Source organism: Lithobates pipiens, unplaced genomic scaffold (assembly GCF_037356315.1).
Source record: "Lithobates pipiens isolate NorthernLeopardFrog02 unplaced genomic scaffold, aLitPip1_a1.2 Scaffold_13, whole genome shotgun sequence".
NCBI lineage: Eukaryota > Metazoa > Chordata > Amphibia > Anura > Ranidae > Lithobates > Lithobates pipiens.
In genome coordinates this window covers 266,970,651-266,983,959 of record NW_027507718.1, presented here as the reverse complement: position 1 = coordinate 266,983,959, position 13,309 = coordinate 266,970,651, and the positions used below count along the sequence as shown (strand labels likewise).

At 40.8% G+C, this 13,309-nt stretch overlaps 1 protein-coding gene across 1 annotated transcript in view; it reads left to right on the top strand.

The window, feature by feature from the left end:
- TSPAN5 (tetraspanin 5) overlaps positions 1 to 13,309 on the top strand; it is a 245,544-nt gene that overhangs the window by 180,416 nt on the left and 51,819 nt on the right. Inside the window, exon 4 of the mRNA XM_077476585.1 lies at positions 10,407 to 10,577. Within this exon, the coding sequence (XP_077332711.1) occupies positions 10,407 to 10,577 (171 nt within the window). The remainder of the gene's footprint in view (positions 1 to 10,406; positions 10,578 to 13,309) is intronic.

The window sequence follows — 13,309 nt, the reverse complement described above, 5'->3', positions numbered from 1 at the left end:
TTCGGACAAAATCCGTCGGACAAAATCACACGGATTTGGTTGTCGGAATCTCTGACCATGTGTACAAGGGCTTAGGCTTTCATAAAGTCAAGAACCAAATAATTTGGATCCTGTGCAGTAAGATAAGCATTATAACTAAACTCAATAAAATCTGGGCTCCCTAGGTGAACATTTTCTCACAGCTAATTTTGATCACTGGCTTGTTCGTTTAAAATCTGGTGTGCCAAACCCATTGGTAGAATTGCCTCCCCCTTTCCTTGCTCTGTTTTAGTTTCTTAGCTTGCCGTAGCTTAGACTTTGTTCTCCTTCGCATTCTTCATGCTGACCAGTTATAGTATACCGGTAACCAAATATTTGTTTCATACTCACAAAGCACACAACTTATTTTCTCACACTTACCTATATAATATTTATTTCTACTTCCCTCATTAACAGGAGTCCCTGTGCCCCAATTTTATGTTGGCTTATCATTTGACCCATTCTTTTCTTTTTTTTTTATGCATTATTTATTTATAGAAGGTTTTCACAATTACAATCAGTAGAAAAACATAATAATAAACAAGATATATAAACCTAACCATCTACTTACAAATTCAGCATGGGTACCATCAGAATACCACCATAAGTCTAGTTCTAGAATCTTCAACATAGATACCTTCTAAACCCATCTTGGGCCACAAGTAAAGCCCAACAAACTTCAAGGGACTAGATGGTTTGTCAATCAAAAGCTTGTCATGAACAGTTGACCCTTTCTTATAGAGCTGGGATTGCTCAGTTGACCAATGCTTATTGGCTACCTTTTAACTACTTCTCTTTTCGTGTCACTTTTAGTTTGCAAATGTAATTAAAAAGTATTAAATTGCAATAGAAAAATTCCTGTGTTACCTCATTACCACCATTCAAAGGCCGTTGTCCTTCACACGCCTGCCAGGTAAGATATCACAATAGGATTTTCAATGCACACTCTCCACCTGCCGCAATCAGCAGGAATATTCTCTAATAACAGCCACATTGTATTTTATAGTTTTAGCATCCATAGTCCTTGTACAAAAACCGAATGACACATACTTCATAAAAATCGCATTCTTTCTCTTTTGTACTATGAATCAAAAAAAAGGAAGTTGCTAGCTATCATTTGTTTACAGGCAATACAAAAAAAATTAGATTTAACTCTGGCATCATGTATTATAAAATATGTGTGTGTAAATCATTTTTCTTTTGTGACATCCCAAAGTAGTAAATAAAAAGAATTTAATCTACAACAGGGATCCTCAAACTACGGCCCTCTAGCTGTTGTGAAACTACACATCCCATGAGGCATTGTAAAACTCTGACATTCACAGACATGACTAGGCATGATGGGAATTGTAGTTCCTGAACAACTGGAGGGCCATAGTTTGAAGACCCATGATCTACAATATCATCATACTGTAACAAGGCCACGCTTGGTGAAACATGTACTGGAATATTAGACAGGGACTGCTTGGGATGGATTATGGGGGAGAGGCAGGAATGAGGGTTAGCGGGATCTAACTTTGATTCCTCTTTACAGCACTAGCAAGCAGATCCATTTATGTCCCTGTATGGAAACTTTTAATTGGTCAGGGCTGACCAAGCAGTTCTTTCACCAGAAACTGGCCATCAGCCACTCACATGCTCAACTAGAATTCTTTACGGCAAACAAGTTGTCATTTGGTCGATTTTTAGCAGGCTGCTGCTGCGGTACATGTGCCTTGGCCCATTATATAGCCTCCCACCCAACTTCTTTGTTCATCTGGTTTGCAATCAGTTACTTTGTATATTTAACATTTTATTATTTGGTTCTTTGAATTTAGCCTATTGTGCTATAGCTGTCCAGTAGCTTGTGGTTATCTTATATAAGGTACAATAATTCTAACCTAATTGGATAAACCCCCAATATAAATAATGAAGTCTTTTCTGTTTCAATTGTTTTATTAGTATTTTGAAAAAAGGCAAATAGTAAATGAATACTGTACAGAGCAGCAAACAATCCTCGCATTCTCTGAATCATACAAGAATTGGTACAAAAATGAGGGGGGGGGGAGTCATCAGTAAATCTTGGTAAAAATCTTGGTAAATGGGTTAGGTCTTCAATAAGGCCACAGATGAACATATGGACATCAACAGAAATAAAGAAAATAAGCTTTGGGTTATGAATAGAGTAGATTACAAAACATTGTTAACACTGGGAGATAGCTGTCAGGACTATTGCTCTGTAAGTCCAAGTAAGCACCAATAAGGCAGAGAGAATACTGAAGTCTTTTAAGCCATTTTGATTCATTTCATTGTTGTGTTTTATTTATTTTGCTTTCTAAATGTTATATTAAATATGTATTTCTCATGTGACATCACCTGGAAACAGCAATAGGCTTTACTGTTCATATGTTTCGGTTAATTTTTTTTGACCCATAGATCAGTGGTCATCAACCCTGTCCTCAAGGCCCACTAACAGGCCAGGTTTGCAAGATAACTGAAATACATCACAGTTGATATCATTTGCTGCTCAGTGATTGCAGTATTCTAGTCTGCATGTCCCCAAGGTAATACATAAAACCTGGCCTGTTAGTGGGCCCTGAGGACAGGGTTGATGACCACTGCCATAGATCACTTTTCTCTGCCCTTTCTTACAAACATAAGTATTGGCAATTCCAAAAAATAGGTGTATAGCTCGTAGAGATTACAGTATCACTAAATCCATATCGTAATAAAAACTATGAATAAATGGTGTATTACATGCTGTTCATACTCACTCAGTCACTATGAGATTAATTTTCTGTATTCTGCAAAAAAAATTGGTTGATCCTGCTGTTCTCTACCTCCCCTCTCAGTCCAAGTCCCCAATTCAGCTAAGAATTTTGCAACTGTGGTGGCAACTCTGCACATGCTCAGTTTTCAGTGAGTTTCTATGCTGAGCATTTCCTCCCTATCACATCTGAGCAGCCCATGTGACTATAGAGTCATACATGTAGGCACACAACACACATACACAGTGGTAAATGACAACCCATTTTCTCCCTCCTTCTCCTCCATGCCCATTAACCAGCTAAACACAATGGGGGTGGGATATTACATCTTGATTGATAGAAGCTTTACCTCTCTCTTATTCTAAGACACAGGCTGGAGGAGCGTGACACAGGCTGTTTTCCAAAGGCTGTTGTTTTTATTTTGAACATGTGACCAGCAGCAGAGGACTGGAAGCTCCTCCTGCTTATGTTTCCCTGCAGACAGGCTGGGAAAGAACTGGGTCATGTGACACCTGTATATCGTTTAGGAAAAAGATACTTAGATGGGGTTTTTTTTGTTTTGTTTTATTATTAAAATATTTATAGTGCCATCATCCACATACATAAATAGAAGGGACAAAGTAAATCAATAGATATTTTAGCCCAAAATACATTGTTTACAAATGAAATATGATAGGTTTCAGGAGATGCCTTTGACTCCATGGAACCCTCTGTGTACCTATCATGTAAAGTAGGACTTTATTAGCAGCCAAGGCGGAGAGTAGTAGTAGTAGTGATGTAGTATCTTTCATTCTTAAAAAGTACTTGGACAAGGATCTTGTACAGTATGTACAGTTCATTATAAATGAGTTACAGGGATTCAGAATACGATCTTGTGCAAGATAAATAAATACAGACGAGTGGCAGCCTTAGGGCAGATATGGCGACATTTACTTTGATCCTCTAGGAAGACTTCCAGCCGCCTGTTTGCAGCTGTAGCACTCACACCATCAGTAGAAAAGCGATACGGTAGAAGGAGGAAGCTATGCATTGGCTGGTGCTCCGGGGAAATTCATCTCTTTGCATTGTGTTACATTGCAGCTTTGTGTGGCAGCTGCAGCAATCAATACTGGGACACATGTAAATCCACTGTAGTAATATGACAGTCTGTGCATTGCATTACTGAGTTGAATAAAAGAAAATACAGGAAAATTAAGTGTTTAGAAAAAAAGCAGTATTGTCCCCTGTTCAATATAAATGGTTTGGGTAAGGAATCTTAAAGCAGCTGACATGATTGCACTTATAGACTTTTAAAGTGGTTCTGCACCTAAAAAAAAAATATTAAAAGCCAGCAGCTACTAATATTGCAGCTGCTGACTTTTAATAATCTCACACTTACCTGTCCCAGGGTCCATCGATGTTGGCGGCAGATGACGAGCGATCGCTCGTCTCGTTGCTGCCCCCGCCCCCATCCTCTGTCAGGGAATCGGGAAGTGAAGCCTGGTGGCTATACTGCCCGGTTCCCTACTGCGCATGCGCGAGTCGCGCTGCGCTTCTCTTCAGATCCCCCGCTGTGTCCTGGGAACTGTGTGTTTCCCAGAACACAACGGGGGGGGGGGGGGGGGCGTCTGCGGGGGTCTGCTGGCGGTCTGCCCGGAAGTGGGTGCAGATACCTGGATTATCCAGGTAACTGCACCCCCCTCCCCTCTGAAAGGTGCCGATTGTGGCACCGGAGGGGGGGAGGGATCAGATTAGCGGAACTTCCCCTTTAGGGTGAAGAACCGCTTTAATATGTATGAGGTCAAATAGACAATGCATTTTATCCCTGTGCTTCAACAATACAAAATAACATGTTTACTTATACTGCTTCTACAATATTAGATTTGTATATTTAGACAGTGGCCATACAGTGAAGACTACAATTAAAACATATCTAAAGCAGAACTCCGGGATTTTCAAAAAATCCCCCATTAGTACACCCACTTCTTACCATTTAAGAGATATGACTGATTGAATTTTCAAGAAGTCCGTTTTCTGATTTAAAAAAATGCAGCCTATATTCTGCCCAAGAAGAAGTGTTAGAAGAGTGATTGTATCATGTCTTCTTCTCTCTCTCTCTAACTGTAATCAGCCTAAATTTCCCATGAATCCTTGGGATGGGAGTAAATGTGGGAGGTACACTAGGCTTGTACATGTAAATGTGAACTCGCCCACTTCAACATAAATCACACCCCTCATTCTGCAGCCAGCAAGCCATACATAACATATGGTACGATAGGTTACAGCCTTATAAATGCAAATCATATTCATATAATATTAATTTAATGCATTTAATAAATACATTTAAATGAATACATTTAATGCATTTAATATAAATACAAACCAGTGCAGCATATCAGTGTCCACCAGTGCCGAATGTCAGGGGCCACCATGTCAGGGACCACCAGTGCCGCTTGTCAGGGACCACTAGTGGCACTTGTCAGGGACCACCAGTGCTACTTGTCAGGGACCCCCAGTGCCACTTGTCAGGGGCCACCATGAGAGGGACCGGCAGTGCCACTTGTCAGGGACCACCATGACAGGGACCGCCAGTGCCACTTATCAGGGACCACCAGTGCAGAGTGGGGATTATCATCAGTATTTACTTGTATTTACACAGTGGGGATCTCCCATGGTGTCCGGTATTGTAATATTAGAATGCCGATCGCTGATGCCCGCCCCCGCCATTATGATTGACAGCACACTGTTTTTATAACACGGGAGGGTGGGGCATTAGCATCAGTGTTCTCATATACAATACCGGACACAGTGGGAGATACCCGATGTGTCATAAAAGTAAATACTGATGATAATCCCCGCTCTGCATGGAGATAGCAGGTGGGGGGGGTGGTGCGGTGCGGTGCGGCGGGGATGGAGTGGAGGTGGAGTGGGGGTGGTGACTGTCAAGGAGCAGAGGATGAGGGAGGACAGAGGAGAAGGACACCTCCTCCATGGGTGGCACAGACCAGGGGCTGTGAGACCCCTTTCACCCACAACATGTCTGCTTCCGCCTGCTCAGCTTTCAGAGGACTACAACGGGGTGTGCCAGACCACTGACTGAGCTGAGGATAGAGATAGAAGCTAGTTGAACAGGCTCCTCTCTTACTAAAAATATTATAATTGCTTACTCTGATTTCACTGCAATGTGGAATAGAAACTGCAGCGAGTCAGACTAAGGCTGGCCAAACACAGGTTGCAGGAAAGAAATACACACGATTCCTCCCCCCCACAGACAGTGTTGACAGGGGAATCAGCAATAGTCTTCTCCCAGAAGGGGGGACGGGCTGGAGAAACTGTCCCCGCTGGGAAAAGACAGTGATTATTGCTAGCTGGCTGGTTGTACCCAAGTTGATCACTCAATTTGGTACATTCAGCTTGACCATTAATGGTTTGAATCTTGGCTGGTTCCTGCTGAACCAGCCGAGATTCAAACTCGGTATGGCTGGCCTAAGACTGTCTTCCTAGCTGGAGAACCTCTAGCATCATGTATGTTTCTCCTGTGAAGCAAGGCAAAGTCTTTATGAAGGATTACAAGAAAGGTTGTATAAAGTTTGTAAAACTGGGAATCCCTGGAACGGGACCAATTATGAAAGCTATGTGGAGATTCATTACCCAGGTTAAGGAAGATGGTGTGAGGAAAGTTTGAAAGGGTAAGGGTAGATGGAGCGATACAAGGTTACGTGAATGTTTGGTACTGTCCCAAATATGCATAGAGTAAGCAGTGATTGGGGTTTGACACATTGGGGGAGATTTACTAAAACTGGAGAGTGCAAAATCTGGTGCAGCTTTGTATAAAAACCAATCAGCTTCCACAATTTATTGACAAAGCTAAATTGAGCAAACTGAAGTTTGAAGCTAATGAGCCCCTACTGAGTCCGACACTTAGAGGGAGCCACAAGTTATTAACTTCAACTGGGTTGATCTTGATCGATTCAAGGCCAACCAAAAAGATGTCTCAGATGTAACTTTGCAGGCTCCTGTAGGACAAAATAATAAATTCAGTTTTTTTTTCCTCTACAAAAATGTGTGCATTTATTTATTTTCATGAAAGTCAACGTGTCCTTTAAATGTATTTTCAAATGCAAGCAGTGTAAGTACCTGAATTCAACCTGGTATTAGTTATTTACAGTCTATGTACAACAAAGATGGAGCGTGAGAGGAAGAAGGAGCCAATTTGTGCTGACAATGAACATGATAGGAAGAGAAAGGATGGTGATAGAGAGATAAGCTCATTACTATGCTGCTGCTTATTTCACTGTCCAGTCACACTCTGAGAAAGGTCCAGAATAATCTGGGCTCAGAGGAAGTGGAATGAGTAGTGCTGGCCATAAGACAAAGAAAAAACCCCTAGCAGTAGGAAAAAAAATTATTGTAGGAATGTTGCCGCAAAAGCTGGTTGTATTTTTATCGGCCTATTCATTTTTATTTTCATTTGTTATTTTAAGGCGGCGTAAGTCTGTGGAATTGTGGTTGTAGGTTTGGAAATTGAAGAAGGGCATTGTCAAAAAACAAAAAAGCACACAATACCAATGAATGAATGAATAATTTGTATAGCGCTACAATGCGAACTGAATCGCCTCAAGGCGCAGTATTCGTGCTTTGTTGTCACGCTTCTAAGCCCTTGTACACACGGTCGGAGAATCCGTCAGAATGTGTCCTATCGGACCGTGTCGTCGGATAATCCGACTGTGTGTGGTATCCATCGGACTGATTCCGTCGGAATATCCGTCTGACCCAATTTTCCAACATGTTGGAAATATTTCCCGACCAACTGGGCCGATCGGACATACTCCGATCATGTGTAGAGAATTTTGATCGGACCAAGTGCCACGCATGCTCAGATCAAATTCCTACATCAAAGCTATTGGCTACTAGCCTGAATATAGTCCCATCGTAACGAAATTACGTCATCACGTTCTGAAAGATCAAATTTTTCACCAACTTTGTCCGACCGTGTGTATGCAACAGTTTCGGACAAGATCCGACGGACAAAATCCGACGGGCAAAATCCGACAGATTTGGTTGTGGAAATCTCCGACCGTGTGTACAGGGGCTTAGAAGAGGTAGCTCTTGAGTTTTTTCCTGAAGGCCTGATGGTTTTCTTCCATGCGGATGTAGGTCGGTAGAGCGTTCCATAGCCGTGTTCCTTGGACAGCGAATCTCAGTACCCCCTTTGTAGCAGGATTTGGGAATGAGGAGGAGGTTTTGGTTAGATGATCGAAGACTGCGATTGGGTGTATAGTGTTTTATTTTCTCAATTAGGTATTGAGGAGCATCTCCATGTGTGCATTTGTGGGTGAGGCAGAGGGTCTTGAATGTGATCCGATTCTTACCGTTAGCCAATGTAGGCTCCTCAGGGAAGGGGAGATGGATTCCCAGGGTTTTTTCAAGGCCCAGTATGCTTGTTTTGTTTTTGTTTTTTTAAACATTATTAGGGCAATAGGTGTCATAGCCAATGTATATATGAGGGTAAAGAGGATATCCCTGTCTTGTTTCATGTCCTATCTGGAAAGGGGTGAGTTTGAAGCCAAAGTAATGTAGATTGCCAGAAGGAAATATATATATATATATATATATATATATATATATATATATGTCAAGAGCTCTGCCACACCACTGACAGAGATTGGAAGAGAGTGCAGCAAATACCGCGGGGGGACAGGGAGAGGGGGTCTGACAAATATCGGTAAGGTACAATTATTTGAATGTGAATATCAGCCCCCAATAATCGGCGACAACAATAATCAGTCGACCCCTATTAGGGACATTGTCAATTGATTGTCTAGTGGATATAAAATCAATCTTAACCTGATCTTTATGAATAAGGCAGCCTACACCCCAGTTGGATGTGGGCATCATACACATTGTAGCACTTAGACTCTCAGGGGTAAGTGAGCCAACCTTCGGGTTCATAGCCACAAGCATGGGAAATATGAGATCTGAATATACTGTATTTGTAAGCAATAGACATAAAAATCCATCAGGTCTCAGTTTTTTTAGATTTAAGTTGTTTTTTAGCACTTTCGATTTCAAAAGTTGCCAAAGGTTGTTTCAAAGTGTCAGTGTGGGTTTGTGGGATGTCAGGAAGCTGAAAATGAGAAAACGGGTTATTGTCAGTGTCTGTATGAAATTCAGAATGGAAGTTATAAAAATTATATGTGCTTTCTGAATTCCAGTAGGATCTTTTTAGGGTTAGATGTAGAGGTAGCTTTCTATATGTAGTTTGATGGATTTTAATGTTGGGTCTAGATTCTTAAGTTTGGACATGGGCATGGTATATTTGCTTTCTTTAAGATAGATTGTATGTTTAGTTCTGCCTTATTGTTACTCTTCTTTAGTTAGGCGCATATTGAAGCCGTATTAACCCCAAAATCAAAAACGTCATCTATTGGAGCTTACCAGCCTCTAAATGTGATGGTTGCATTAGTTTGGGTTTTTTTTTTTTAAGTCTTTTTTTTTCTTTATTTTTACTCGGTGACATGGTCAGTAACACACCGTCTTAAGGAGAGAAAAAAATACTTGTAAAATAAAACAACTTAATAGATCAATAATCAATAGATACACTGCAATGTACTGTTCAGAGCTGTGTACAATGTACAGTGCAATGTGTGTTTTTGGATTTATTAGTGCTTTAAGTATATATCTGGCTTTACTTAAGTTTTGTAAATTCATTGCTGAGGGGTCATTTTTATGAATATGGTATTTGTTGTAAGCCCCTTGTGCGAAACACCCTCAAATTATGGTTTTAGTGAGTCATTCGGAGATCAGTAATATTCCATATTTTTGAGTATTAATGTGTAAAAGGTGGGGGGGCACAGCGTTATGATTGGTCAAGGGTATCAGAATAATTTCCGAATCTTTGACCAGGAGAAGAGAAGCACTTGTAAAATGGGTGGTCAATATGCAAGAAGTTATATGGTGAGAGTAAAAAGTGTAGTCCTGATAAGTTAAATTGATTTCCTTCTAGCAATCTACAAGATTATAGTGTTCCAGCAGTCTGCAGAACGTCCTAGAGCCTATAAAGTCATCTAAATGTTTTGTGTGTGATTAGGTTGGAATCTCCACAGGTCAATGTATATCTAATATCAAAAGAAACAATGTAATATATTGTAAATATATTGTAGTATACAGTCCTTCGAGTTGGTGGCTGCATTACTTTCCTTTTTCTAGGTGTTTTTCCTTTATTTTCACCTGGTTATCTAGCTAGTAACCCACTTCCTGTCTTAAGAAAGGTCCTATTCTTACTTCTCCATTGTGTCTATGAAGGAGCAATATAGCCACCCCTGGGCAGCAACATTGTCAACCTATGACTAACAAATTAAAGCCTAAGTCCAGTTAACACTGGGATAAAACTTTTACCTAAAAAAAAAAAAAAAAAAATGGATGATCATTATAAGCACCCCCGTCAGTGTTAAATGGAGATATGTGTTAAATTTACTAGATTGGCATGATAAAACTACATTTAAATCTAAAATGACCATGTTTATTAATTGAGATCATATCCTAGGAAAAAAAATCTGTAACCATTGCCAGCCAAAACTAAGTTGTTAGATAATATACTGTCAAATTTTTGTGCTATTATTCATTGGGTCTGTGTACATATAACTCTTGCTTTATTTGCAGTTTTCTGTATTCTTGGGAATTATTTTCTTCCTGGAGCTCACTGCGGGTGTCTTGGCATTTGTCTTTAAAGACTGGATAAAGGACCAGCTTTATATCTTTATCAACAGCAACATTAAAGCTTACAGAGATGATATTGACCTGCAAAACCTCATTGACTTCACACAGGAATATGTACGTATGATTTAAAAAAAACTTTAGTCCAAGCAAAATCTAACTTCAAAATGTTTATATTCCAAAGGATTTCTAACTCTACTCAGCCAGGGTTGTGATTTTGAAACCCTAGCCGACAACACACGCATGTCCTGGATGTGCCTGCGCACTACAATGCAGCTCAACAATAGAGGACCCACCCTATGACTAGATAAGGCCAGTGTTAGAACAATAATAATAATAAAACATCACTCTACTCTCCCCTTCTGTAAGATTGTGCATGTTTACTATGTGAGCCAGTTTAACCCTGATTGGTTCATAATATTGTTCTTCCTGCTGTCAGTTTAAGTGCATCTGGCAGAACTTTCCAAATTTAGATACTTTTGCTAATTTTATGCATAAATATCTTTAATTATTTTAATTGTTTATGACTCCATGCCAGTAATAGCCAACATTGCATCACCACGATTGACACAGGAAAGAAAGCTCTAAATTCTTAACGGAACAGCATTTTTCTTACCAAATGCTTAAAAGGTGACCACATATGACCCCTGTTTGGGTTTTTATAAATGTATGGTTTTTCACAGAAAGTTTTTTTTATAGTGCAGAAATTGATATTAAACCTAAAAACAAAAATGTAATATATTGCTGTATACCAATTCTTATTTCTAAACCCACAACAGTAAAATCAGTCTGTATTTGCAAAATACCATGTTTGTTATACTCACAGGGCATCCTCTTGTGTAAAAAGGCTGTTTGATCTTGTATGCACAGATCCTCCCTTCCCTGCACTGTCCCCTGGACAAGTCCGGATAAGACACAGTGAGTGGAGTCAGGCTACAAATGCTCAGTTTGGTCTCTATTGCTGGAGAGAACATTTCCTGTTTGAGGAAATATCTGAGCTAGTCAGGTTGCATGGTATTGACATCACACATTTAGGCATGTATACAGATCCTAAATGACAGCCCAGTCCCTCCGTCCTTCATGCCCAGTAACTAAAAAAATAACACAGTGAGTGGGATGTCACATCTTGATTGATGGATGATGCGCCGCCCATAAAAGCATGAGGACACAGCTGTAGTGGATTTCACGAGGCAGTTATTCCCATAAACGAGATAACACCACTTTACATACTACTGCAGTGTTCTATATTACACATGCTGCAATCAGTGGCACCTTGCTAACACCCTACCTCCTATCATCCTCATAACACCAGCCACCCTACTGCCAACTTGCTAACACCCTACCTCCTGTCATCCACATCACACCTGGCACCCCACTGCCACATTGCTAACACCTTACCCCCTGTCATCATCATCCTCATTACACCTGACAAACTGCTGCCACATTGCTAACACCTTACCCCCTGTCATCATCATCCTCATTGCACCTGGCACCCCACTGCCACCTTGCTAAGACCCCCCTATAACCCACTGCCAGCTTCCAAACACCTGCCAAAGCAGCTTATTCCAATGTTGAGAAGACAGGGGTCTCTACCCCATAAATGTGTTGTGGGAGGTAACGTGGTCTGTGGATGGGGGCATTTTGAAAGATGGAACACTAAGTTAACAATAAAGATGCCATCCCAGGTGAATGATTAAAGTGTTACTAAACCCAGAACAGTAAAATAAGTCTGTATATGCAGGTGAGGAACCGATGCATTGTGTGAAAAGGCTGTTCGTTCCTGTCTTCTATGATCCTCTCCTTCTTCCACTGACTCCAAAAAATGAGCTGATATTTACAGAGCCTATGGAGTCAGGCTGCACATGCTCAGTTTGGTGTGCATTGCTAGAGAGTTTTTTTCTTTTCTTGGGAGAGTGCATGTGATCAGCACAGGGCCAATCGGCACTGTCCAGACAGAGGGTCAAGAGTTTTGCCTTCTCATAGGACAATTGTGAGAGAAAACTCCTCCTACAAGCGTTACACAGACACTCGTGTAAGTAACAGGACTGGTATATACTGCTGATGAGAAAAGGTATGTATCAGTTTATATTTACTAAAGTAATTGCATTTCCATGTTCTTTGTACTGTGGGAGACCAGATATAGTGAATGCAGGGTCCTGGGTTTAGTAACACTTTAAGGCCTCTTTCGCACGGGTAAAAACAGGCTGTTAAGCCATGGTTTGACAGCCCACCTAAAGCTACCATACAGAAGGGGGGCCTGTACTCTACACATGCCGTGATGCCTTGCTGCAGTGTCAAATTTAACACAGCCTGTCAAACTCACCCATTCAAGTCAATGGGGCAATGCTGCAACAGGGAGCCAAAGGCTTGAATCAGGGTTCCAGAGCATTAGACCCATTAAAAAATCTCCATTAAGCAAAAAAAAAAAAAGCCATTCAGGAGGTGGTAGGATCGCCCTCTAACGCTTGACAGTGACACCCCCTGGCACAATTCATTATTTAAAAATAAACTCGTCAGTGGGCATAGCCTGCTGGGAGGAGGCAGGGCTGAGGCTGCTTTCTAAAACCTGCAATACAAGTGCACTGCCTCTACATGCACACTTGCACTTGTGCATGGGTCATAATAAACCTTAGACCTGGTTCACACCTATGCATTTTTTAGTGCATTTTCAGTTTTGCAGAAACACATTACAGTCAATTTAACATGGTTTCCTATGGATGTAGTTCACATCTGTGTATTTTATGGAAAGGGCCAGGGATTTTTTTTACAGATTTTTGGTTCCTTAGACTTCAATGGATCAAAAATGTGTATTGAAAATGCAAAATGCAGCTGGAATATTGCAAACCGCA